The 27,304-nt window shown below is 40.0% G+C and overlaps 1 protein-coding gene across 1 annotated transcript in view; it reads left to right on the top strand.

The window, feature by feature from the left end:
- Positions 1-27,304, top strand: part of TMTC2 (transmembrane O-mannosyltransferase targeting cadherins 2) — a 242,120-nt gene that overhangs the window by 171,668 nt on the left and 43,148 nt on the right. Inside the window, exons 8-9 of the mRNA XM_030238179.2 lie at positions 5,216-5,337; positions 24,498-24,579. Of these exons, the coding sequence (XP_030094039.1) occupies positions 5,216-5,337; positions 24,498-24,579 (204 nt within the window). The remainder of the gene's footprint in view (positions 1-5,215; positions 5,338-24,497; positions 24,580-27,304) is intronic.

The following is a 27,304-nucleotide window of genomic DNA, read 5'->3' on the forward strand; positions in this document are numbered from 1 at the left end:
ATAATTGGCATATGTAAGGATGATGCAAGGCAGATTTACCCTACATTGTCTCCTTTATGGAGATAATTTTTCATTTTTCTTATCAGCAATCTTTTTTGGGGTCCTAAAAGGAGGTCCACTGGAGGGACATTTCTTTTTAATCTGAAAGCATGGGTACCTTACATCTGTGGAAGTACAGTGCTTTTACATCCACAGTTCTGTTGAACTTTCTGGTTAGTAAATCTGGCAAGCTCCCTACCTGGATATGACCTTGGTATAACTAATTGCATCTGAAACAGAAAAATCTTGAAACCAACAGATGAGATGTTAAGCTAGAACCATGTAACATTCATTCATGTAAATGCTACCTAATTTTGCTTTTTAACAATATGTGGTATGTATTGGAAAATCTTGTGTCCTTTTTTAAAAATTTATTTTTCTTACAAACACATTCTATTTAATTATCAAGTAAAACATTAGCCTTTAGGGAAGACGGCTGCTAGCAAGCTAATATTTTATTAGCATTATTACTTAATATAAATATTTTAAGTTTATTATTATTGTTATAGGGTTTTAGTTATTATTAATTATATGTTAATTATTTTTAAGGCTATGTTAATCAAATATATTTAATTATAATTATATCCTGGCATGATTTTAGTGGTGAGGTTTTTGGCTAGCTTATTATTTTTGTGGGATTTTGTTTAATTTTATTTTAAAGGATTATTTTTAAATTCCAAAGATTCTGAGGAAATATGGGAAAATAATATTGGTGAATGGTAGTTTTGCAAGTAGTCTATCTCTGTGGCAAATAAAATCCACTTGAGTATAGGGATTTTAATTTTGGTGGTGAAAATCTAGCTAAAAGGTATTCCATTTCTGATTTCTTTGAAAGTATGAATACAAATGTTAATGAACTTAGTATGCACTTCTTTAAATGGTGTTTCAGTTGCATATTAATCTTTTTCTTGCACTACATTAGTAAGTGAGAATTCCAGTTTAATAATATATGAGCTTTCTAGTAGAACAATACAAGAAATGGGTTCAAAAACTCAGAAAATACTACCTGAACTAAGCCCTGGGAAGCTGGAAACAGTTTTGAAGTACTGATTGGTGCCATTTTACTCCAGTTGTCTATTGAATTATTGCCACCACTCATTGTGCAGGCAATGCTGCACATGTCTGTGTGTTTACACAGATTAGGGACTGGAAATAACTGACCATTTATAGCTTAAGGTTTTCACTGCCATGAATTTCTTTCTCTGTTGTTGTTACCTCTGTTGAACTTTGCAGATCTGACAGGTTTTATTAATAAAGTGTCTGTGTGTGATCTTTCAGACTTTTAGCATGAGATTTGAAAGATTTTGCAAAAGAAGCAATTGTTAAAGTAAATATAAAAATCTGCTTACACATTTGTTTGCAGATTTTCTGCCAATGGACACTCTTGTTACCTTTCTAATGCCTAAATCAATTGTGCTGCAAGTTTATAAGAATGCATGATTGTAATTGGCAAATATTATTTTTTCTTATTTTAATCTCCAACAGGCAAATGCATCCTGAATTACAGTAATCAATCCATACATGTTTTCTCTGACATTTTGATGGAAAATTATCTCAAGGCAGCATAGCTATTATTAAATTGCATCAGCTTAATGCACTTGATTGAATTAATGGTTCAGTTACCTGTTGCTTGATTCTATTCTAGTAGAGACTAGAATGAGCTATAATTCTGGTAGACCATAGAATTGAATTCTGTCCTATTCTAGTGGTAGGAGCTGTTGTCAATTTTCAACTTTTTCTTTTCTACATTTATGAGATGGCATTAATAACAGACTCCCTAACAGTGCTTCCTTCCATAGTAATCCATGTTCTAATTACTTATAATATAGGAATTCTTGATACAGGTTCCTCAGAAAAAAATTTGCTGCTATAGTGAATTAGCTGCATAGAGTCACAGAATTATACAGTGAGCTGAGTTGGAAGACACCCACAAGGATCATTGAATCTAAGTCCTGGCCCTGCACAGCACTATCTCCAAAAGTCACACCATGTGCCTGAGAGTATTGTTCAGACTCTTCTGGAGCTCTGTCAGGGTTGGTGCTGTGACCACTTCCCTGGGGAGCCTGCTCCGGTGCCCAGCCATCCCGGGGTGAAGAACCAATTCCTGATATCCAGCCTAAACCACCCCTGACACAACTTAAGGCCATTCCCTCAGGTCTTGTCACTGGTCACCACAGAGAAGAGATCAGTGCCTTCCCATCCTTTTGCCCTCCAAATGAAGTCATAATTGCCATGCAGTCTCCCCTCAGTCTCCTCCTGGCTGAACAGTCCAGATGACCTCAGCTGCTCCTCATACGGCTTCCCCTCAAGGCCCTTCACCATCCTTATTGTCCTCTGTTGAGCACTCTGTAATAGTTTGAGATATTTCTTACATCATGGCACCCAAAACTGCCCCCAGCACTTGAGGTGAGGCCACCCCAGTGCAGAGCAGAGCAGGACAATCCCCTCCTTTTCCCAGCTGGCAACGCTGTGCCTGATGTCCCCAGGACAGGGTTGGCCCTCCTGGCTGCCAGGGCACTGCTGATTCATTTTCAACTTGCCATTGACCAGGACCCTTTATGCAGAACAGCTTTCCAGCCTTTCCTCCAAGGCTTCCTCATCCCAGGTGAAGAATCTGGCACTTGCCTTTTGTCAGCTTTGTATGGTTGGTGATCTCCCATGTCCTTGGTTTGTTGAGGTCTCTCTGCAGAACCTCCCTGCCTTCAGGGAAGTCAACAGCTCCTCCCGGTTTTCACCTGAGAGGTTCAGGGAAATACTGTTACTTTCTTTACAGCTTGATATTTAGATTGACATAGCCTTTTTTCTAGCCCCCCCCCCCCCCACTCAGAAATGTCCTCAAAGTTTTAGGAGTTTAGTTTGTGAAGTAATTGAGCTCTTAAAACCTATTAAAATTTGAATTTCCAAGTACTCCAAAGTTTTTAGTCTCTTCTTATATCAGAATCCATCATGAAAAATAGATGAGAACCTTGGATCCATTTGATATTTGGCAGTGTGTTCAGCCTTTACTACCCACAGATAATAGCTCCATCACTTATGGCTGCTTACATTACTCTTAAAGCATCTTGTTCTTAATTACTTGAAATTCTGCCAAGCTGTAACAGGTTGGGGTGGAATTTTCCACTTGAAGAAAAGAAAAGGACAATATGGATTCCTCATTTCCTGTATGCTAATGAAGCAGGGGCCTGTGGGAAAAATAATATGCAATCAAGTAATTAAACATTCTGCATTAAAGCATGCAGCTTGGGAGAAGAGTTGAGGGGAGCATAAATCTTGAATTCTGGCTTCTTCTTCTTCAACACTTAATGACTTTGTTTTGTGCAGTTAAAATATATTGTTGTGTCACTTATTTGGGAGTGCTGACATAGTGAAAAGATCACATGTGATGCTGCTGTCACGGAATTTGATGTTCATGTTCTTTTGGGGTTTCTTACCTGTTTGGATTTTTTTTTTTTTTAATTTAGCCTTTTCTGTCTTTTTGGCCTAAGCAGCAGCAGAATTACTCAAGTGCTTCTGTGTGTGTTATCAGATATCCAGACCAGTGCATTGAGTATGAAATGCTATGTAGATCTTTGATTTAGAACAAGTAGATTTTTTTTTTCTAAACAGGGATGCAAGCCTCTAAGTACAGCAGGCTTGTTTGAAAAAAGTCTGTTTCTTCTTAACAATCATGTTGGTTTTCCTTAGCCTTGGCTTAGCATGACTTCTGTCTCTACATCATGCTTATTTTATCTGTGGTCTGAAGTTTGGTCATTTTGCATGCACCATGCCCTAACTCCTGAAACTCAAAACTGACGTGCCACATTTTGCCTGGGATCCTTCTCCTCAGATGACAAAGACATAAAAAACAAAAATCTGACTTGGCCTTGTCCAGTTTTCTTTTATGAAGAAAATCTTCCTTAGCCTCTGTAAATATTCAAGATAAAATATAAAAGTTGCTCCCATGCTATGAGTTATTTTTCCTCTTTGAGAATATTTTTTCCCAAGTTTTGGTGGTGTGGTATCAATCTTGATTAAAGAACTTTGGTTCCTCTGTCTCCCTGGTACCTTCACAGTTACTGAGTTCCATGTAACACAGAACTGGAGGCTGTGACTCACCTGGAGACAGCCTTATCTGGTCTTTACTTGAGTCAGGTGTACTCTCTTCATCCTCCAGGAGTAGCATTTGATAACCTGTGTGTTCATAATTTTTGGGAGATACTTAATCATTTATTAGAAATGGACCAGCTGCTGGGATGATGAAATCCTGAATCTTCAAGTGGCATTTTCAGGCTGTCATTGGCCTAGGCAAGGGCACGTTTATATCCAGAGTCCTTGTGAAAGAGCTGTGTAGGCCCAGAGTGTTAATCTGAAAGCTGTTATTCTTCACCACTACATTCTTGTTTCATATAGATTGTTTCCAAACTTTAGAAATTTATTTGCTTCTTGAAGAAAGAGACTTTCTTGCTGTGTATGCTAAACTCTTTCTCAGAAACTTCATGACAACAATTATCTAACACTAATATATAATATATATAAAAACATATAACATCCCATTCACATATTGTTCTTCATCATTACTAGCCTCAGCCTCTCATTGTAAAGGATTTCACCTTGAAAAATGTCCAGTTTCAGTCATTTTGTGTGTGACTTCGTATGATTAGTGATTTTAAACTACTGGATGCTATGTTTTAATTTAAACAAATACAGCTACATGCAGAGATTGGGTTTTTTAATGTCTTGCTCCTCCCATCAATATACTTTCAGGACTGTTTTCTTATACTTCCCTAGTTTTTGGTTCTTGAGTTTTTATGATTAAATCCATTTTCCATGTTCTCCTTGCTATTCCATGCTTTGCAATGTAGAGCGATGGAAAAGAAGTAGCTTTTCTAAAGTAGATGAGGTAAGAATTCTGGTGCTTTGAGACTTTTGACTAAAGCTTAGCAGGTGGTGCTCTCTCTGGCAATTCCTTTCCAACAATAGTTTTCATCTCAGCTATGCTATTTCAGCTCTAATAAGGCCTTAACTTAATCTCCTCACTCAAGTTTCTCCAACACTTTTTGTGTGTGGTTGCAAGCGTTCAAATCAATTCACCTTTTTCTAGATTTCTGCACATTTAAAACGTAGAAAATTATGAGATAGATTATGGAAACCTTGAGAAATTTGTGGCATTTTCAGTAGCATTTGTTTGACCCTGCAGGAGAAGCCTATATGAGAATGAGCCGGCTGCCCGAAGCAGAGCACTGGTACGTGGAGTCCCTGCGATCCAAGAGCGACCACATCCCAGCCCACCTCACCTATGGAAAACTGCTGGCTCTGACGGTGAGTTTATCAGCGCCTCCAGGGGAGTGCTCTCAGGTCCTCTCAGTAGCTTAGGTAAAGGGATGGCAGGGCTTTGTCCTGAAAATTGCTTTTTGCCTTGTTTGTCACACTGTTTCAGTTATTCCTTTTAATTAAGGACTTGGACAGCATTGGGTTTCTTTTTGGTTTTTTTGGTTTTATTTTTTATTTGGTGAGACACTACATGTATTCTTGAGGTAGTACCAACTCTATGCTGGAAAAAAACCAGTTGTAATGGCACAAGAACTTTGTAATGCACAGTAAGGAGTTCTCTTGATAAAGCCTTTATTATAAGTTCTTCGGATGAAAAGTAACGGAATTAATTAAGATATTCAGTGTTTGACTCAGGGCTGTTGGAGCAGCCTGTGGTTGGGTGTCACCAATTCTTTGTGAATAACATCTCATGCTTTGCATTTACACTTCTTTAGGAGTATCTCTTTGAGCATATGAAAGGAACTACTCAATCATTAAGAGCTAGTTTTAAAAAATCAGAAGAGTTGGACTTCTTTATTTCTGTAAAATTTACTTAACTTTTGACTGCTGGTGTGCTTGTAGCTCCAGCTAAACTAACCCCGTGTGATAGTTATAACAAAGTGCCAGTCCCTCCTTGATGTTCACACATTTTGAAGATGAAATGGATTTCTATTTTATTAATTCAAATAATTCTGTTTTAAAGCTGTCTTTCATTTGTTTTTCATTTCTCATTCCCATTTTTCTTTCATTTTTATCTATTCTACGTTTCCTTTCCTTGTTTACATTAATGGGTTCATGTTTGCTTTCTGTGCTCTACTGATGTACCTCTGTATGGTTCTTGAGTCCTTGTGCCTCAGTCTGAATATTCTTCCACTGAAAGTTCCTCAGCTATTCACCTGTGATAAGCTTTTTCTGTGGTATTGATTGTGCTGTCCAGTCTTCAAACAAAAAATGTCTTTTATTGTGGAAAACAACATGATTAATTTCAGGAGATCCATTACTGTTAAAAGTGTCTGAATTTGGAAAAGGGGAAGGAATTACAACAGAAATTTTCTGTATGAGTAACCGGTGACAACATAGTTTGAAAAACTTAAAACTTGGTCTGTGTTACCATGTAATATTAAATGCAGACTTTTATTAAAAGTTGCCTGAAAGGGGAGGTTTTAACTTGTAAGGGAAGTCTAGGTGGTAGTGTCACATCCCCATTGCCTTTCAGTTCAACGTCCTGGAAAGGCTGTTTTTTTTAAAAATTCCCAGTTACTGTTAAAATTGCCGGGATATTAACAAATATATGCACCCACTGTTTGCCTTCGTCTAGAATAGAACTACAAACAGGTTGTACAGGAAGATTTCCTTATTTATATTTATCTTGCTTTTCTAGCAGATATCTTTGTGTATTGCACCTAAGAATAATAGCAGAAAGTCAGTGTTATTGGCTTCTTCTAAGGAGATCTTTGACACCAAAGTGCTAATTTATTGGAATTGCTGTGGGGAGGTGTTGTGGTTTAGGAATAGTATTTCCCAATTTAGTGTTCCCACTGTAACACTCCAAACCACATGCTGCTCCCTCTCCCTCCTGCTGCAGCAGGCTGGAGAGGAGAATTGGAGGCACAAAAGGAAAAGATCACGGGCTGAAACAAGAACAATTTATTATAAACAGTAATAAAATAATAAAACAAATAGTAAGAGCAACAATATTAATAACAAAGAGAGAGGTGAGAGAGGTTTGAGAGAGGTGAACGATTCACACGGGGATGGTCACAACTCATTAACCCCAGGCAATAGCTGACCATGCCACCATGCTCCTTGATCCAGAAGTGACCCCTTCCTCCTTTCCTGGATGGGCAGGAGGTATAGAATAACTCTGAATCCTGGCCATGCCCCCTCCTGGCTACTGCAAAAATTAACCCTGTCCTGGCCAGGAGAGGAAGTAAAGAGTTTTCTTAATAAAATCCAAATTTCTTTTTGTTTCTTTGTTTGTTTTTTTTTTTTTTTGTTGTTATGCACACCCCCACCTCAGTAGTTTTCTGCTTAATTTTTTCAACTGCTGAGTGTATGAAATAGGAGGTCTGTTAGGGAAAGTCTTGCAGTGATTCTGGGAAACAAGATCTCACAGTTTTCTTCAAAATAATAAAGTCCCCAAATCCCAGAAGTATACAAACATTGTGAGCCACTTTTTAATTTTTTTTTTAATTCTGTCCCCTCATTATGAAAGTGCAGGTATAGGATTAAAATTTGGTGTTACTATCCCAACTTTTAGAAGTAAGCAATGAAAAATCTTCTTGAGTCCTGATAGTAGAATTGAACTGTTTGCATTTCTCTGGGGATATAAATGGAAGATATGTGTGGTGTGGATTGTGCCTTGAGCATCTGAGCTGTGTTTGTGGAAGGACATGTCTCAGCAAGGAGAAGAACTGTATCCAGCTTTGGACACTGAATACTGCACTATGATAGGAAACAAAATACTTTCCTTTCTCAACACACACTTGCTTTCCTATACCTGCTCTGTGCCATAATTGCAGTCCATTTTCTTCACATTTGTTTTTTATTATCACTTGACACATTTGTCTTTATTACTGTTGCTTCTCATATTCATGACAATATGTACAGATAGGCTTGATGTCCTTCAATTGACAGCAGTATAAGCTGAAAAGATGGTGCTGATATCCTGTTGACTTTCAGGATTTCATAAACATATAGCAAGGAACATTATGATGACAAAGTATTTTCAGATGGCGCAATACTTTTCTGATGGTTACTTCATTATTGAAAAATAAAGTTCCCTTATCTTTGATCTATTGAAAATTGGCATTAATTCCGGTTAGTTCTTTGAACTACAGGTCTGAAAAAATATTCAACACAAAATTGGATGAAGAGATTTGTCAGTAAAATATGTGGGTTTTGTCTCCATTTTGATCACTTAATCAGTTTTTCAGGTTACTGTCTGCTCAGTAATTCACAAAATGAATTCTGTCTAGTTTCTGGCATACTGAACTGTCCTGATATTAGTTCCCATCACAAATGCATGATTGCTGTAACTGACATGCTTCCTGGAATTCTTCATAAACTTCCTTGGGCTTCAGATTAGAGCTGCTCCCTTTGGCATAGTTATTTCAGCCCTATCCTAACTTGAGCTACCACTGTGATTTATTCTTCTGTTATATTTTGCTACCTGGGTTAATGATAATTTTCTCACAGCCTGTAAATTTAGGAAAGAGAAAAGCCTACTTCAGTTAGTTTTGGGATGTTAGAGATGTGATAGAGGCTTCTTTTCCATCTTCTGTTGGAATCAAACTTTTGTTGGAATCAAACTTTTGAACTTTTTACAAACCTGTTTCTGAATATAAGTACCAAGACAAAACTGTTAAAAGCACTTCTCTGTGTCTCTTTTCTAGGAGAGAAATGTGAGACTGCTGATGTAGTTAAGGGCGGATGTAGGTGCTAATATAGACAAGAAATTTCTCTGTGAGTGAAATTGGGGGTGTAAGGGAGGAGAGGAGGTAATTTCCAGATGAGTTCCTAATTTCCAGCCAAAGGCAATTCTAATATAAAACCCCCTAGCAATAAAGTCAGACCTGTAAAGTTCACAAATTCAGCTATGTTTTACTTCCTTGCTTTGATTCCAATGAAGTTGCTTCATTTTAACCTCAGCTTTTCTGCCTTCTCAAGTCTGTTGCCAGTATTAATGCTTACTGAAAGCAGCATCACATAGAATCAGAGAATCATTTAGGCTGGAAATAATACAAGTAATGTCCAAATAGACTTGGGCATGCTAATGTATATGCAGGAACAACAGACCAGCTCAAGAGCTCCAGAGGAATAGCTAATGAATTTACAGTCTTGTTACCTAATATTTTAAGTTACAAGAATTTCCTAGCTCCTATATTAGTTCATATTATATGTTTATATCTAAGAATTACAGCTCACTCAGCTACAATTTGCTCGAAAATATGTTAGGACAACATAATATAGTGGTTGAAAATCATGATTAGTAGCTCAGTTACTAGAATAATTGAAAAATAGCCAGTTGTCTGGGGCTTAGGTTTGTCCTTCTTTTGCATTTTTGAAACTACATGTATATGTTTAGAACTGTAGTGCTTTAGCATTATGTGCTTTTCGTGCCTGTAACTTGTTAAGCTGCTTAAATAGTGAGGAATTTATTTTTCAATGTGACATGTTAGTTAACATAGCCAATCTTTTGTATCACAGCATCTGAGCCTCATCCCTTGCTTAGGTATTTTATTTCTAGATTACAAAGAAAAGCATAATTTTTTGAAAGCCTTTGCAAAACAGCAAGGCTCTCAGCTTTAGGATAAAAATGAGTCTGTCAAAAATGACAGAGCCAGGTGATGCCTTGGGCATATATTGTAATTTGTTTTCCATTATATGAGCAGACCTTCTAGAAGAGAAGGCATTGGCTGTTTTGCTAAAAAATAATTAGCAAGTAAGGCTTTTAATTTTTTTTCTTCCTCTCACTTTAGTAGTCCTAAAGAGAAGACTAAGAAACCCTCTCTCCTAATGTCTAGCCTCTGCCATCAGTCAGTGGTTGGTTGTTACAGTAGCATGCTAGTCTGAGAAGCTTTATTTCAGTTACAAATAAATGGTTTTTAGTTTTGTTTTGTCTGTTTTGAGTGAAGTTAAGCCCACAAATGACCTGCATAGTTTGCAGTTGTGGCTCTAATTGCTAAAATACTTAGGGTCAGTCTCATATTGTAACATTTAGTGTGTCACATCTAGGAATTAAAGGCTTTGCTATATTTCTCTGGAAGAAATTGTACAGTGTTTTTTTGCATTTTACATGGCTCCACACAGTGCTGTTAATCTTCTATTTTTTTACTGGCTTGGAAAATCACCCAAAATTCTGTAAGAAAAATTTACTTTGCCATGTAAAATTTTGCTGCCGGAGCTCCAACTATTAAATTCAGCAAAAATCATCCTAGATGATTCCCTGTAACGGAAAATTTTTTATTTTAAAATGTTTTCTTCAAATGGGGATTGGGAAAAGGCAGTCATAGACATGATTGACACAGGCAGTGTTTTGGATTAGTATAAAAGTAACAGGATTATGACATTCAAGTATCAATGTTGAAGTTTAGTCCTTTTCTTAAGTTTTGAGATAATTGCTCCTCAGTGAGTGGCGGTATTTTTCCTGTAGTTGATTATTGCGTATGCTACTGACAAACAGAAGGCCAGTGAGATATCCTGCCATTTTTGGTTAGTTGTGAAATTACTCAGAGTGTTGCTATCAAATACCCTACTGTATTCAGTAATTGGTGTAGTGCTTGACTGTCATCTCAAAATAAATATAAGTAAATGAAAATGTAGAAGTAAATGGAAGATAGGAAAACCAGAAAAGAATGGGACAGCAGGGGAAAAGGAGAATGGTGTAGATGAATAGACTAATTCAACATTTACAATTCCTGTAATTGCTCACTGCTGGTGTTTCAGCACAGAAAGGAAATTTGCATTTCTGTTGGAAAAATCTGTCATATTGTCATCTTTAATGTCACTGGTTCATTGCTACTTTTTTTCTGTCTCTCCAGATTTACACAAATGGGAAGAAAGCAGGAATGAGGGAGAACAGTCATGATGTCAAAAGAATCATGTCTGTCTTTAAGATATAGCAATTGAAATGCTCTGTTAAATCTAGTTATGGTCTTCCAGAACAGTTTCTTCTTTTAGTAATCAACTCCTTTAAAGCAAACAAAAATATTTTCCGTAATACTTAGGGGGCCTGTAAATGCCTACACATAGAGAAATCTTTAATTAGTGAAAAGGCATTTTCTGAACAGGTCAATTTAATTAGATCAGCAAAGCTCTTAGGTATTTCATTTTGGGAAACTATATCTCTTGGCTGTTAGTACTGCTTCTAGGAAGATTTTTTTTTTAAATGAAAATTGGATATTTCAGTTACAGGCACAGCATGACAATATAAAAATGACATTGAATCCATGAGAATGCCTTGCCTGAGAAATCAAGTTAAGCCAAGCAATAGCCACTACTGGTTTTCTGTCTTGTATTCAGTTTGGCTTTGGAGCCTGGCATAGACACTATGAGCTTTCTTGACACTTGAAATCTCTTGAGGGTTAAAATTGATATGTGCACAGTTTGTATTTAGTTCTGAGTTTGCAAAATGTGAGTTTTCATTTTTGTTTCCAGCTTACAAGCAATTCCCCTAAAAGGAAGGGGTTTCCCTTTCCAGTGGGGAAAATCAGGTGTACTAACTTCAGAAGTGTGAGCCCTTTTTAAAAAGGTTTGGTTATCTGGTGTATCTGGAGCTTTAACACGTCCAGTCTGAATGACAGGATTTCCGAACTACAGAAATTTCAACAGCTGACATCTATTGAGCTTGTATTTCTTCAGAGGCTGGCTGAGTGCCAGAAGTATTGCATCCATAGATACACTTTCCAGTCCCCTTAGGATATGTGTTAGGCTGCATGCCAGCTGTAATAGAATTAATTGTAAAACAGAATATTTTCATTTAAATATACCATATCTGTCTAGTTCATAAATGATTCTGGAACAGGTATTTAGGCACATAGCCCCTCACTAACCTCCTTTAGGGATCTCATCTTCGGTATCATGTTTCTAACTTCCTGTGGACAGGAAAGAGGGAGCCCTAAACTTCTCACTTTACTCAACATAAATTTAAAGCTTGTTACAGAGAACATCACTGACATAGAATGAACTGCTTTCATGAAAGAATCACAGACTGCTTTGGGTTTGGAAGCAGCCTTAAAAATCACCTAGTTCTAACCCACCAAAAGAGAGATCTTTTTTGTTTTATTACATGGTCGAATAAAGCTGCTGTTGTTACTCAGTGCACAGTAATTTTGTCAGTAATTGTGAAAAAATAGGCCAAATTCAGCTTAGAAGAAATTCATAGGACTCAGTGAAAACAGCATGTGAAAATACTGAGTTTATATTCTACTGACTGGCCAGTGAAATATGAGTAATCTTTAATATATTTCTTTATCAGAAAATATAAAATGTGGTTTAAGACTGAACAGAAAAGAAAGGGACTAACCTGGAAATTTACTTCACATTTCGTTACGTGTTTTTAATACAAAATGGTCAAAGCTTAATGACTGAAGTGAGTATTTCTATAGGGGTCTAGATGGTAAATAAATCACAAGGTATAGAATGAAATCAGTTCTTTAAAAGTTTACTTAAGACTTTACACAATATTTTTTGGTTCCAACAGTGATGTAATGAAGTAAATTCCTTCTAGACTTCAAGTTACCCCAAAAAAACCACTAAAAATAGTTAAACTGTTTAAAAATACCACCAAACAAAAAAACCTACCACAACAGACCAACCAAATAAAAAATCCTCCAAGAGGAAAAAAATTTACGCCTACATTTTGCTGCGGTGCTGTGTCGAAAGCACTTCCCTCCCGTCCGAGCAGGGGGGGAAGGCGGCCGGGGCTAGCTCAGAGCACAGCAGCAGCTAGCAGCTAAGGGGGCACTACCCAGATCCGTCAGGGACACCCAGTGGTTTTAATGTATCCTCCACCGCGTCCAGGCGGGAAAAGACTCCACTTCGTCCAGGCGGGAAAAGACGAGACAAAAAGGGGAGAAGCAGTATATAAAGGGGTGTACAAGAACCAATCGGGGGAAACTGAGGAGGGGAATTCAACATGACTGACAGGGGTGGCAACAAGTGATACACGAACAAAGGAGGGGCTCGGGGCACCTGCCCAATCACCCCCTGTGGAAGGGAGAAGTTTCTGGAAGGATGGGGGGGTTTCAGGAGATGAACGGGGCTCTGGAGGAGGGGAAAGGGGCAGTTGCCAGGGGAACGGGGGTGGAGACAAGGGCTTGGCAGCGAGCCCAGACAGGGAGGACACCATTTGAGGGAAAGGGGGAACCAGGACTGAACCATCGAACTGGGTATAGGGGTGTAACTGGGGGAAGCATCACAAAACAATACAAAACAGGGAAGATAACTCAATTGGGAACTGAACACACACCACAACATCTCACTCTTTTTGTTTTAGAAAAAACAAAATTAAAATTGAGTCTTTAAAAGATGATTTCGGAGCTCGTCGATGCTTGGTCGCGGGCATCGTCGGTGGGTCTGGAGACTGCAAACCATTGAGGAATGGGTGAGATTGAAAGAGGTTGCATCTCATCACAATAGAAAGTCTCTTGGTTAGAGCTCGTAGCAGGAAGGAGGGAGACGTGGTTCACTTGTGGTGCGGCGGTGGACAGAAGACGGAGGAGCAGTTCATAAATCATTGAGAAACTCAAGATGACACACAAAAGGTTAAAAATGATAAGAATAACGGAGCAACAAAACTTAAACTGGCGAATCAGGTTCTAACTGAAACAAACGAAGAAAATAAGTTAAAACCGAGGGCTCTGGGGTGGATGGTTCAGCCTGGGGGACACCGGACACGACATGGACTTTGCATTTTCTCCTCAGGGCGGACTGGGTCACCTGAGGGGTGACCCTTGGTTTGTGTGCCTTCCCTGGGAGGAAGGGTTTTACCCACTTTGAGGGGACCCATTTGAGCCCGGTGGGGGTGGACACGCGTGCGTATCCACGACCCCATGTTACCAGGTCAAATGGCCCCTCAACCTTCCAGGTTTCAGGGTCGGAGATGGTGAGGGTGTCTGTGAGGTGCAACTTGAAAGGGAAGGCACACAAAGCAGATGTTATCATTGACAAAGTCTCATTTGGTGAAGTTGTCGTTTCCGGTGATGATAACTTATTGGGTGGGTTGGAATGGGTAAGGGTGTGGGAATGGGGTCCCCTCCTTGGATTTTTGGGGCTGATGTTAAAACTTCCCGCCTCATTTTTATCCTTGCGCAGGGGGGACCTGCGCTCGGAATTCAGCTTTTTGTTGGTTGTCTTTGGATGCTGCCTGCTCCTTGCAGAACTGGAAAAACTGTTTCCGCAAGGGGCAGTCAGGCATCCAGTGTTCTGGGTCGCCACACAGGTGGCAGTGTCCTTGGCTGGGCCTCTTGCTTTTGGGTGACGTCGGCTGCTGCTGGGCGGCCATCACATCGCTGTCGAAATTTGTTGATTCTGCAAATGACACGCGACGGCTTGGAGGTGGAGTTTTTGGATCCTCCTTGGCGATGGATGGTGCCTTTTTCTGGCAAGCTTCGATCATTGATTGGATGGTTGGAGGAGGATCGACGGGAAGGCTGAGGATGACTGCTTTGCAGACAGCGTTAGCATTGGCATTAGCCAATTCTGTTAGGATCCCGAATCGAGCGCTCTCCGCTTGGACTTGATGGTCGATTGCCCTGTGGAGATGCTCGACAAAAACAATGAAAGGTTCCCCTGGCCCCTGATGAATTTTGGTGAAAGTGGGCTCCTGGGCAGTAGGGCGGAGTGCTAAGAATGCCCGTTCGGCCATCCTTGCACTCTCCCAAAGCGCTTGACGGGGGATATTTCTAGCTTGAAAAGCTCCGTCAGCCCAATTCCCAAGACCGACAAATAGGTCGGTGTAAACTGTTTCACCACCGAGGGTTGTGGCAGTTTGGGGATTCTCCCACAATTGTGGAAGAATGTCCCTGATTCCCTTTTTCCATGCCTCCTCCCACACTAAGAATTCGGTGGGGTTGAGGAGGCATGAAAAAAGCGTCCGCAAGTCGGCGGGTACAACATCAGATTCTAATAAAGAGGCCCGAAGGAGTCCCTGGAAGTATTCACTCTCCCGGGAAAACTCTCTTTGGGCCTTGCAAAACTCCCTAATGGTGGAATGGGGGAATGGGGTCCATTGCGCTCGGGAGGGCCCTACGCTTTCTTGGTGGTAAGAAACAGGAGCGGCAGTTATTAAAGATGGCACAGTAAAATCCGAATCATCTTGATCTCCACTCCTGGAAGTCGGGGCGTGGGAACTGGGAGGCGGGGCGTGGGAACCCGGAAGCCAAGGGGAGGGGCCAGGTGTGGGAACCAGGGCGGAGCTAGGAGGTGGAGCTGATGGAGTTGGCTCCGCCTGAGGGGCGTGTTCAAAAGGCGGGGCTTGGGAAGGAGGAGGGGAAAGGGGCGTGTAGGAAGGCGGGGGATTGGGAGAAGAATTAACATAATTAGGGGCAGGGTTATAGGAATTGGAAGGGGAGGAGAAAGGGTTGGCGGGAGAAAGGAATGGATTATGGGGAGAAGAAAAGCTGATGGCGGGAAAAGCCATGCGGTCGCCGCCATTTTGGGCTCCATGGGAGCCATTTTGTGAAGAGGTCTGGGGGGTGCTGCCCTCTGAAACTGCAAATCTAACTTTGGGATGCACAACTGGGGACTCGGGGGAAAAGGAATCGGGGGATTGGAGAGAGCTCTCCGAAGTCTGGCCAGGACTTTGGAGGCAGGGGTTCAGGGAACCCTGAGGAGAGCCCGGCGGGTGGTAGGAAGCCGGCGCAGTGCTCTCGCGGGCTGCTCTCCTAAGGGTTCTGCTATTCTCAGGGAGAGAAGGGGTGGGACAAGGGTCTGGAACACGGGGGTAGGGAGAACACGAATGGGGGGGTGGTTGTTCCTTCAATTTCTGTTTTTCTCTAAGAGCTGTAATGATTTGGAAGGTCCAATAAACTAATTTTTTGTTTTTTGATCTCCCTTTAGATTCGAATTTTGCTAATTTGTCTCCAAATAAATTCCAGAATTTTATTTCATTAACTAAATCTGGGGAGATCTCTGGAAATCGAATGAACAACCATATGATTAAATCTTTTAACTCCCACTTAACAATTTTAACATTTCTACCTTCAAGGGTACCCACAACTTGGTAATAAACTCTTTTCTGAGGGACAGAGAGTTTGCAACCCATCTCTGCCCCGCAAAAACGAACCTTTGGAGTGAAACGAAAAAAAACCGCTAACAAAAAACCCCAACCGCTAGCCCCAACCTCACTGAGCCCAGGGCAAAACCTCGACTCGACCGGATGAAACCGGGAGATAAGGCGGGGGGGGGGAACTCTCGAAGTTGGGAAGCTGGAGTTACCCCTTACTAGCGGGAAAGCGGGGAAAAACTCCGAAGTCCGCGGCTTCGATCCCGGATCGGCTCCTGGGTGCGGGGAGGTGTCGATCCGATCCCTGTCCGGAGCCCTACCCCTAAAACGGGGTCTGCTCCCGGGGCAGGGTAATTTAACGACCACGGAGCAAGCGGCAGACGACGAAGAGGAGGCAAAACTCCTCTCGAGGCTGCTGACTCCTGCCGCGGGGCGAGGGGGTCATCTCTCGCCGCACGGTGGGCGCCAAACTGCCGCGGCTGCTGCGTCGAAAGCACTTCCCTCTCGTCCGAGTGGGGGGGGGGAAGGCGGCCGGGGCTAGCTCAGAGCACAGCAGCAGCTAGCAGCTAAGGGGGCACTACCCAGATCCGTCAGGGACGCCCAGTGGTTTTAATGTATCCTCCACTGCGTCCAGGCGGGAAAAGACTCCACTTCGTCCAGGCGGGAAAAGACGAGACAAAAGGGGGAGAAGCAGTATATAAAGGGGTGTACAAGAACCAATCGGGGGAAACTGAGGAGGGGAATTCAACATGACTGACAGGGGTGGCAACAAGTGATACACGAACAAAGGAGGGGCTCGGGGCACCTGCCCAATCACCCCCTGTGGAAGGGAGAAGTTTCTGGAAGGATGGGGGGGTTTCAGGAGATGAACGGGGCTCTGGAGGAGGGGAAAGGGGCAGTTGCCAGGGGAACGGGGGTGGAGACAAGGGCTTGGCAGCGAGCCCAGACAGGGAGGACACCATTCAAGGGAAAGGGGGAACCAGGACTGAACCATCGAACTGGGTATAGGGGTGTAACTGGGGGAAGCATCACAAAACAATACAAAACAGGGAAGATAACTCAATTGGGAACTGAACACACGCCACAACAACATTTCTTTTCTGTATTGGTTTGAATACTTTAATAAAACAAGAATTATTTTGGTGATAGGAGACACATAAGCCCAGAAAATGGATGTCAAATAGCTTTAATATATTATTGATTAATTTGATACATAATACTTGAAAAAATACCACCTTAATAGTGTCTCAGTCATGTCCCAAGCCAGTAAAGTTTTGAGCTATGCTTTAATTTTTATATCTATATGTCAGTTCATATGCAGTTGTGTCACATTCCAAAATGCTTAAGGTCCAGTAAATTCCTGCCAAAGTCACTGGGCACCGCTTCAATCTCAACCCTCTGGTTATCGTGCCCTTAATTATCACTGCAGATATATCCTCAAGAACACACTTTATGTTTCTATTCTCTCAATTAACCTTGGCTCATAGAAGAATCTCAGTGAAGCTGGTAGATGGATTTTGACTCAACAAAAATCTGTGTGTGTTTGAAGGAGGGCTAATGTTAATATATTAAGATGGAAGTGAGCCACTTAAGGTGGAAATAGAAGATGAAACTAAAAGAGGTTGATTCTACGAAGGCTTATTTCCAAAAGCAGCTAGGTTATGTACTGGGTTATGGAAGTAGTATGCAATGTACTGGATTGGGCATGTGAGGGCCATGGTCCAGTGATATGACCGGGAAGGAGAATGTTAGTCATGACCTCAGTGACCAAGTTAAGTGGATGTGTCACACTGGACAACAATGAGAAAGTTGCTCCACATTTATTACAAAATGTAATAAATGGTGAATTACTTTGAATTGGTAGATAAAGATTTATAGTGTAATTTCCTCCAGAGTAGTCCTGCTCATGCTCCCATATGCTGAGATGGCTTCTCTGCCATGCTTGGTTGTTATTATTTTATTTTAATAAAGACAAGGTGAAAAGGCAGGATTTGTCTCCTTAATGCACAGGAAGTATAGAAACTGAGATAAATTTTAGACCTTTGATGTTAATAATCCAAGTCCTGTATATTTCAGTTGGTCTAGCATTTCACATACAAATTGTGGTACAAGATATTTGTATTGTAATTCAGAGTGAAGAGGGACAAGTTGCAGAAATAAAAGCAAAATGAAGGAAAGAAGAAGAATCCCTTTAGCTACTAATTGCTAAATATTAAAGTTGTTTTTGAACTACTAATATTTAGACCCGGAGTGGAGAGTTTGGCTATGTCAATGACATCATTGTAAGGTGCAACTCAATAGTTCCTGTTTCATTAGTCCAGCTAAGTAAAAACTTTTGAAGAATTTATTACTCATGTACTCAGAATCACACCATTTGTGTTTTGCCTCACAAAAGTTGTGATGCAAAACAAAAACGGAACTGGTTATGAAACAGGATATGCAGGTCTGCAATAACTTAAAGAAACATGGAAAGGAAGTCACTAATTCAGTTCAAACGCTTTTACTATCACTGAATAGTCTGTGACTTTAAAATGTTCTAGAGAGGAAAAAAAACATGTAACATAATACTTGTTTTTCTCTATTCAATGTGCACATTTTAATCAAACTTCCATTAATAAATCTTTTCATAATTCAATCTGTTTTATTAAAAATGTGAATGCTTGCCAAAAAAAAAAAAAAAATCCCAGAAAAACCCGAACAGATGTGGAGAGTGACAGTCAACTGCATTTGTGGCATAAATTAGGTTCCTTATGCAATTACATTATTACCAGTTAAACTTGGTAAAACTATATTGAAGAATGAAGTCTGTGTCCTACTGGTGAAGCCCTCCTAAGTTTTGAAGAATGATGAATATTTATGTCATATGAAGTTGGTTCAAATTGCAGAGACCACCTAATTTGTTGAACCACCTTACTGGTTGCCACTGTGTCATCATAGTTTCCACAGGAGGGTTATTCAGAGCTGCTCAGCTGTATTAGTCTTTCCCAGTTTTACTACCATTGCAGGGTCCCTGGGCCTCCAGCAGCCTAAAGTACAACAGCTGCCTCAACATGAATTTGGCACAGTTAACAAGAAAAGTGAGGGAAAAAAGTTGGGGTGGATATTGAAATGCTAGTTTTGTCCTTAGCTGTAGAGGGTGATTGTAGAGGGTGATCTTGTCCATCAATGAGTTGCAGCTGGACCAGTTGCTGAAGACTGGTCCAGCTGCAACTCATTGAAGATTGGAGGCAGGCCTGATCTTAATAGGCTACACCTGTAATCAATTAGAACTAGTGCTATATAAGAGCAAGGAAAGAGGAGTGGGAGGAGTCAGATTACTGTGGGGACCTGGAACAGTCAGTGTGTAGAGGAGCTGCCTGTGAGGAACATCAAGAAGGTAGGAAGCTCTGATAATATGAAATCCTTGTGCTATGTTGATGATAGAACCTATGCTAGCTAAGACAACACTTAGCTTTTTAATATTTTAATTATAAATACTGTCTTCTAATGAATGAACTGCCCTTAGCTGGCTTTCTTTCAGTTGTTCTGGTGATCACAACAGGCATATAAATTTCATTTGTAGGAAAGCTGTATGTCTGACCATATTAGCAAGAAATATATTGTTTTAGTCTCTAGAGAAGAAGCAACCAACAAAACAAAAAACCTCTTGCAGTCAACTACAAAGAACTGGTCTTAAAAATCAAGTTCCTCATATTTAAACAATTAAATCAAATTTAAACAATTAACAGTTTGTCTTCTAAAACTGCAAGCACCCAGCCATTCTGATTTAGAGTCTGTGTGATTTGTGGAGACTCAGGTATTTCTGAAAGCCAGGACAATTTATGTAGGTTATAAGAGCCCTGTATTACTGACCTGCAATTTTAAATTTTTTTTTCATTTTTAATTTGTTGGTGTTGCTGGAAGATGGTAAGCAGGGGCAATTCATCTATATTTGGGCATGAGACAGGGGAGAGGGGGACTGATGTTTTCTTTATTAATGAAAAACTCCAAGAAGCTTGTTCTCATTATATGCTTTAGGTCCAGATCCAGTAAGGCAAATATCAGCCAGTGTTCCAAATCAATTATTAAAGTGTTCAAGTTCATCATGTTCAAGTTCTTTTCGTCAGCAAGGATATTGGCATTGATTGTTTTATGATTCGGTCTTGTTAGTCTCTGCACTGTTAGTCTCTGCAGAGCCATAAATATGCCAGTGCATCTGTGCAGAGGATCTCCATTAGGGCTTGGGCTGGGACCACCCACTCATTTCTCCAGAGCAGACCAGTAGCTGTCATAGAGCACCTATTCATGAGCTACTGACCTGGACTGAATGTAAACTGGTGACCAAGAGGAGAAAGGTGTTTTGTAACCCAGTATTAATCCTCAGAGCTGTCAAGTATTTCCATTAAAATTTATTAATAACTTCTTTATCCTTCAAATAAGTATGCTATCATGCCATTGTAAACTTACAGGGTTTTGCTTTGTAAAATTGCCAGAGCATGTAATTATGCACATATGACTGCAAACCCTGCTGCTAGAAACTGGGAGGTTACCAGTGGCTCTCAGTTCCTGCCTTTGCATGAGTCAAAACATGTAACAGTGAGCATGCACACCAAATGCCTCCCTGTCCCAAATCAGTATTTTCAGCTGTTTTAACAACTATTTGGATTTTCTTTAAAAAGTATATTTTTATTCCCTTACACCATCTGTTTTATTTAACATTGAGAACGTACAGTGGGAAAGGGACAATGACAGGATAACTGCCAAGTAAGCTACACAGTGTCTGCATTCTGTTGGGTTGTTAAGATGTATATTGGATAATTGAAAACAAATTAATAAATACTAAGTTTTAATTGTGAAATAGCCTGATTCTGTCAAGTGGTTGTATTTTACATATTTTGACACAAAAAAGTAATGTGTATTAAATCTATGCTGAGGTATTGACATTTTAGCAGTAGACTGCATTAAAGAGGGCATTTTAACTGGTGTGATGCAAGGTTCCTCACAATGCCAGTCTGCAAGAAAACACTTTTATTCATTTTTTAAATAGTTTTTGACAAATGTGGATAAATGAAAGTGATGGCCAACATGAACAAATGGAGCTTTTGCTGATTGTTTTTAATCAGATAACTTTATGTCTTGGTTGAGATAATTACAGCTTTTTCTCCCCTTTATCTGTGAAATGTCCATTTGAGCCTGTAAATAGCACAGTTCTTTTGATGTTATGTTTGCTGGCACCTGCCATGATTGTGTATTGTAGGTCTCCTGACTAGCCTGAACTTGAGTGCAGTATGCCATTTGGAAAGTGCCAAAAAGAGTACAGCAGTCATGTATTTTTGGTCATTCCAGTAAATAAAAATTAATCATGTTTGACAAATGTTTGTGGCCTTCTAGTTCTGTAGGTAGAAGCTACAATTTTGTGACTATTCAATGAACTGTGCTTTGATGTTCTAGAAATAGACAGAGTGCAGCCGGCTAAAACTAATTATGTTGGTCTGTTAAAAAAGGCAATTATGCAAAATCTGTAGATGTTCATTCTGTCAGTATTAATGATATGTATGCTTAGTGCCTCTCACTTTGAAGCCTCAATGCTAGACTTAGATAAGCCATTGTAACATTTGCCAGACCACAATTGCCAACCTTAGACTTAAATGGGCAAAACTGAGTGTTTGATTGCCGCGCTGCTGCATCGAATGCACTTCATTCCCCTCTAGCTGGGGGGAAGGCGGCCGGGGCTAGCTCAGAGCACAGTAGCAGCTAGCAGCGGGGAGGGGGGCACTACCCAGATCTGTCAGGGACGTCCGGGCTGCGCCTTCGGCAGAAGCAGCAACAGTATCGAGAGGAGCGGCAAGGCAAAGCGGAGAAGCCGGAGAGAAAAGAGGGTCTTAACACGCCAGGTGTAGCCCAGTGGTTTTAATGTATCATTGCTCCACGGAATCCGGCGGGAAAAGACCAGGACAAAAGGGGAGCAGCAGTATATAAAGGGGTGTACAAGAACCAATCGGGGGAAACTGAGGAGGGGAATTCAACATGACTGACAGGGGTGGCAACAAGTGATACACGAACAAAGGAGGGGCTCGGGGCACCTGCCCAATCACCCCCTGTGGAAGGGAGAAGTTTCTGGAAGGATGGGGGGGGTTTCAGGAGATGAACGGGGCTCTGGAGGAGGGGAAAATGTAACAAAAGGGGCAGTTGCCAGGGGAACGGGGGTGGAGACAAGGTCTTGGCAGCGAGCCCAGACAGGGAGGACACCATTCGAGGGAAAGGGGGAACCAGGACTGAACCATCGAACTGGGTATAGGGGTGTAACTGGGGGAAGCATCACAAAACAATACAAAACAGGGGAGATAACTCAATTGGGAACTGAACACACACCACAACATTTGGTTATCGCCTCACCCTGCCAGTTGCTTTAATTGATGATTTTTTTCATCATTTTTTGTTCTTAACTATAGTTACATGCTATTTTAAAAAAATGTTTTTTATATAAATGTGTGTATGTGTGTATATATATATATACACACACATGTATTTACTGCACAAGTAAAAGAGGAAAAATCAGTCTAGGTTATATATCATATGTTTTTTTTTGCTTTGGGCTTTTTGTTTGTGGGTTTGTTTTTTTGTTTTTTGTGGTTTGGCTTTTTTTGGCAGGATGGGCCACTGCCATATAAGATAATGTACTCTATCATGTAATGTCACCCTTTGGTTGATAGGAACCTTGTGCCATGTGGATTTGGCTTTAAGGAATATGGGTTTACCAAAGAAAGTTCACTAAATAATAAGGCTGAATTGTTACCCCCAATGAACATTCATTCTGTGAAACTAGAATCCTGTAAATGGTAAGCCTGCTCGTATCTCTGCCAGGATGTTTTCTTGAAATGTGACCTCTGTGTTGATTTTGGTGGAACCTGGTCTTCATATGGTTCTTGGTGTGCTGTACTACTTCCTTCACTCTATTTTATTGTCTCTAAGACCCCTGAGGGAAATACTGAGAATCTAAAGCAGCTGTAATCATGAACAGACCTCGTTATTATTCCTATGTTAACTTGTGGGATAGTGCAGGATGTGTGCCATGTCTGTTTCCAGACCACAAAACTTAAGAAAGCAATATGGTTGTATCTGTGAAATTACACTCAAGGCAACCTGAGAGGTGCAGACCACAATGCCTTTCTTCCACAGGGGTTAAGCTTAACTGTTCTTTATTCTGCAGGCTGCCTATTTTATAGCTCAAACCACAGCAGCTGATTTCGTGGGGATAGGGATAAACAGGTCACAGGTGTCTTACTGAATATGTGAAAGTGATTTGTGTTTGAGTACCAGACTAGACTAATCCAATATCACTGTTTTTTCAAGAATAATGACCAATAATGGATCTGCTCTGGCCCTTCTATACCATAATGGAACTATAGTGATTTGGTGATTCCAGTGATGAAGAAATCTCTGTCTCAGAAAATGTCTATTCTTTTTACCATCAGTTCTGTTAGGCTTAGTTTGGTTGGTTTTGGGTTTTTTTTCCCCTAACCAGTTGTCATACATTTTACCATTGTCTTTAAAAATTATTTTTTTTTCTATTACAGCTGTTTTATGGTTTTCAGAATTGATTTCTGGTAAAATCTGACTTACCACATTAAAATCTCATAAAATTACTTTCCAAATTACACCCTAAAATAATTTCTATTTATGTACTTTCATTTGTGGTAACTTTACCTTTGGCTGTGTATGTAGTGTTATTGAGGATACAAGGAAAAGAAATGGTGCTGCAGCAGGGGACATTCAGAATGGATATTAGGCAAAGGTTTTTCCATGTAAAGGTCACTGGGAAGTGGTTACAGCACCCAGCCTGTCAGAGCTCAAGAATTATCTGGAAAACACTTGGTCACATGGTTTAAGGTAGTCCTGTGAGGAGCAGGGAGTGGGAGTGAATGATATTTATGGGTCCTTTCCAACATGAGAACTTCTAGGATTCTATGACTTCATGGGCCATAACATGCTTTCCCTCCCCCACCCCCTACTGCTTTTTTTTTTTTTTTTTTTTTTTTTTTTTTTTTTTTTTTTTTTTTTTTTTTTTTTTTTAAGAGTGTGACTAAAGCTCTGTCCTAGTTTCTCTCCGATTTAAGCTTGGGTAAGAGTAATGCTTGTCCAGAAAAGTAGTAAGGAGCTGATGTTCACCCCAAAGCCCTTTACAATATTTTTTGCTATATGTTTCTACCACTTCCTTACTTCTTGGACATTGATGAGGTTGGATTCATTTCTTCCTTAGTCTGGAGATCTGCACTATAAAGTGGCTGACCACAAAACTTAGTATAGCACTTAAACATTTGTATTTATTTAGGTTAAAGCCTAGTGATAATAGTGGTTTTTTTTCTGCAGTGCCTGGAATTTGGGAATTTTAACTGTACAGGATTGTCCAGGGTGACACACTGTTAAAATAATTTCATCCCTTTTTTGTTTTTTTTTTTAGGGACGCAAGAGTGAGGCAGAGAAGTACTTTATGAAGGCTATTCAGCTGGATCCTACCAAAGGAAACTGCTACATGCATTATGGTATGTTTCAGATAGATAGGATTTCAAAACTTATTCCAGGCTTGCTGTTAATCTCTCCAAGTGATTAAAGATTTGAGAAGTTCTACTGGCAAAATATCTTCTTTAAAAGGAAAGAAACTAATCTACCATATATTACTTCATTACCATTTTTCCATCATTGCAGAGGGAGAGGTGAAGATTTTAATATTTTGCATAGCTTTCCTCCTATGAGAGGAATTTCTCTATTGCTCCCTCTCTGGGAAAGAACAAAGGTGACTATTGCCATATGTCAAAGTTTCATGGCCTGGACTATTATTGTTAACAGTTTTGGCCTGATTTCACTGATTGTTGGTGGGTGGGCAACCAGAAATTTCACTTTAGTGTGTGTGAGTTCCATATATTGCAGTGTCTTACAGGCCTTACATCTACCTCCTTCCCACCACCTTCTTGGCTTGAAATGGCTAAGTATTACAAAAGGTTTTGACAAGTTGGCTGTATCTTTCCTTTTAAGCCATGCACGTTGCATAAAGCACACAGTTAATTTGAAGGTATCCTTGTAACTTTGGATTGTTTTTACTATATGTGCAAAAAACCACTTCCAGATGTGTTCAGTCTCAGGAAACCAAAATTATTTATCTTTATGGACTAATTCTCAATATATTTTAAAGCTGATAGTGAATAAATTTCAAAATGCAAGCTATGTTGTGCCAATTGGAACATAGAAAGCGGCAAAATTCGTCTTAGTTTAGGAAGAAGGTAGGAACTACAAAGCACACTATATATATATCTTTGTATATTAATTTCTCTTCTGGTTCTTACTGGTAAAATAAATAAAAATGAGTGGGTAAGAGAGAAAATCAATCTCACATAATAACCATGTTTTTACTCCGTGATAGCTTTGTCTGAATTGCTCATATGTTGTATCTGTTTGGTCCTATGCAGTATGAAATTCTGTATGTTAGATTCCTAGAATCAACCTTTGGACTTAGAACATGTCATTGTATTTAAATAAATGTAGCCCAGTGCTGCATTATTTTGCATTATGAAACATTGCAGTTCAAAGCCTTGTCTTCTCTTTATGCCTGTACAAGGAAGGGATACTTGTGCATGTAAACCCCATTATTTCAATTGGATGTGAGTATCATGTATATCTCAAGACAATGAGTAAAAGTTACAGCTGATGGTTTCTTGAAATCCTGCTCAAGCCTCTTTCCAGCCTTTGTTACTAAGAAAGCTGTCCTCAATTATTAAGAAATCTTTGCACACAAAATCAGTGGTTGGTCTCAACAGTCCATCTCAGCAAATGATGTTAGGATTTAGTGTATTTTATTATAGGTCTAGAACTTTTTTCTTTTTCACTCATTACTCATCAACTTGCTTGTCCTTTTCCTGCAATATTCCCTCTGTCCCATTTTCAAGTATCCTATAAAGTAAAAGCGCGGTTATTCAAATCAGCATTCATGTCTGATACATTGGCTTCTTCATTACCAGATTACAATATGAACGTGGTGTATTATTTCCTAATTAAGATTACTCCCTCAAAACATTGGAAAACTTTTCCTTTATTGTGTACCAGGTTCAAAAAGTGGGTTCTGTCATTGTGCGGAGGTGATAATCAGCACAAGCGAGGTTCTACTCAGCAGATGAGGAGAGAATGGTGAAATTCAGTCAGTGTTTGGAATAACAGCATAGTAAAATGGATGCTGAAGGGCAATAGACACAAGAAGGTGCTCTTTAGCAGTCACTAGGTCTTGGAGCATTATACCCAGAGAGCTCTTCTGAATGCGTGTGGAATCTTTTCATAATATAACTTCTGATTGCCTCACTGATTCAGTGATGTTATTCTACATTTATATAAAAGTAGCTATGAGGGAGATAGATATGGTCTACTTCTGCTTGGCTCTTGTGTCTGTGTAGTACAGATGATCTCAAATCCTTATCCCTTTGGGCACAGAACTTTATAGAATGTAAACTAAATTATCCTTGTTTTTTCTTTTCTCCTTGCTTTATTTCTCTTCTCTTTTCCACCTATTTCTGGAATAATGAGGGCTATGTACTGTGTGTTACCAGGGGCATTCCAAATAATCTATTGGAATCTCTAGCGAGCACTTCAAGCTTTACCTCTCCATCTCATTAATTTGTTCCAGCACCTTGTCACAGGTACATTCTACATCCTGGGGAAATACATTCATATTTTGCATGTAAATCTTAGAGATTACTTTTTTCCTCAGCATGAAGATGTTGGATGAGAGAATAAAGTAGTTGGCATCAGTCCTAAAAAAAACACATACCTCGCAAAGCAGCCAAATGAAAAGAATGGTCAGCTGGGACATGACAGGGTGTTGATGGAGTAGCAGGAATAAATGGACTGAAGATTTTCTTCCAAGTGCACGTGGGTTGCATGCACTTATAATTTGTGTTTCCAGGTTGTGCAGATGTTCTTTTTGACTTCTAACCCTCTGGACTTTTTCTTGGGCTATGAGAAAAACTGTCAATATGCTGTATCTTTTAAGAGGCTTACCTTTGTATTATAATGTGCTTTAATTCAAGCCGTAAGCCAAAGCTATTTTTAGGTATGACTTGGTGCAGGAAGCAGCTTATTTAATCACATGAAAATTTGGAGGGAGTGGACCAGTTTCATGGCTTATCCTTGAAAGATACCACCACAGCATGTTTCTCTGCTCAAGCTGGCATTATAATTAGTTTTCTATAGATACTTGGCTGACTTAGGGGTTAAGGGGATTTA

Source organism: Serinus canaria, chromosome 1A (genome assembly GCF_022539315.1).
Source record: "Serinus canaria isolate serCan28SL12 chromosome 1A, serCan2020, whole genome shotgun sequence".
NCBI lineage: Eukaryota > Metazoa > Chordata > Aves > Passeriformes > Fringillidae > Serinus > Serinus canaria.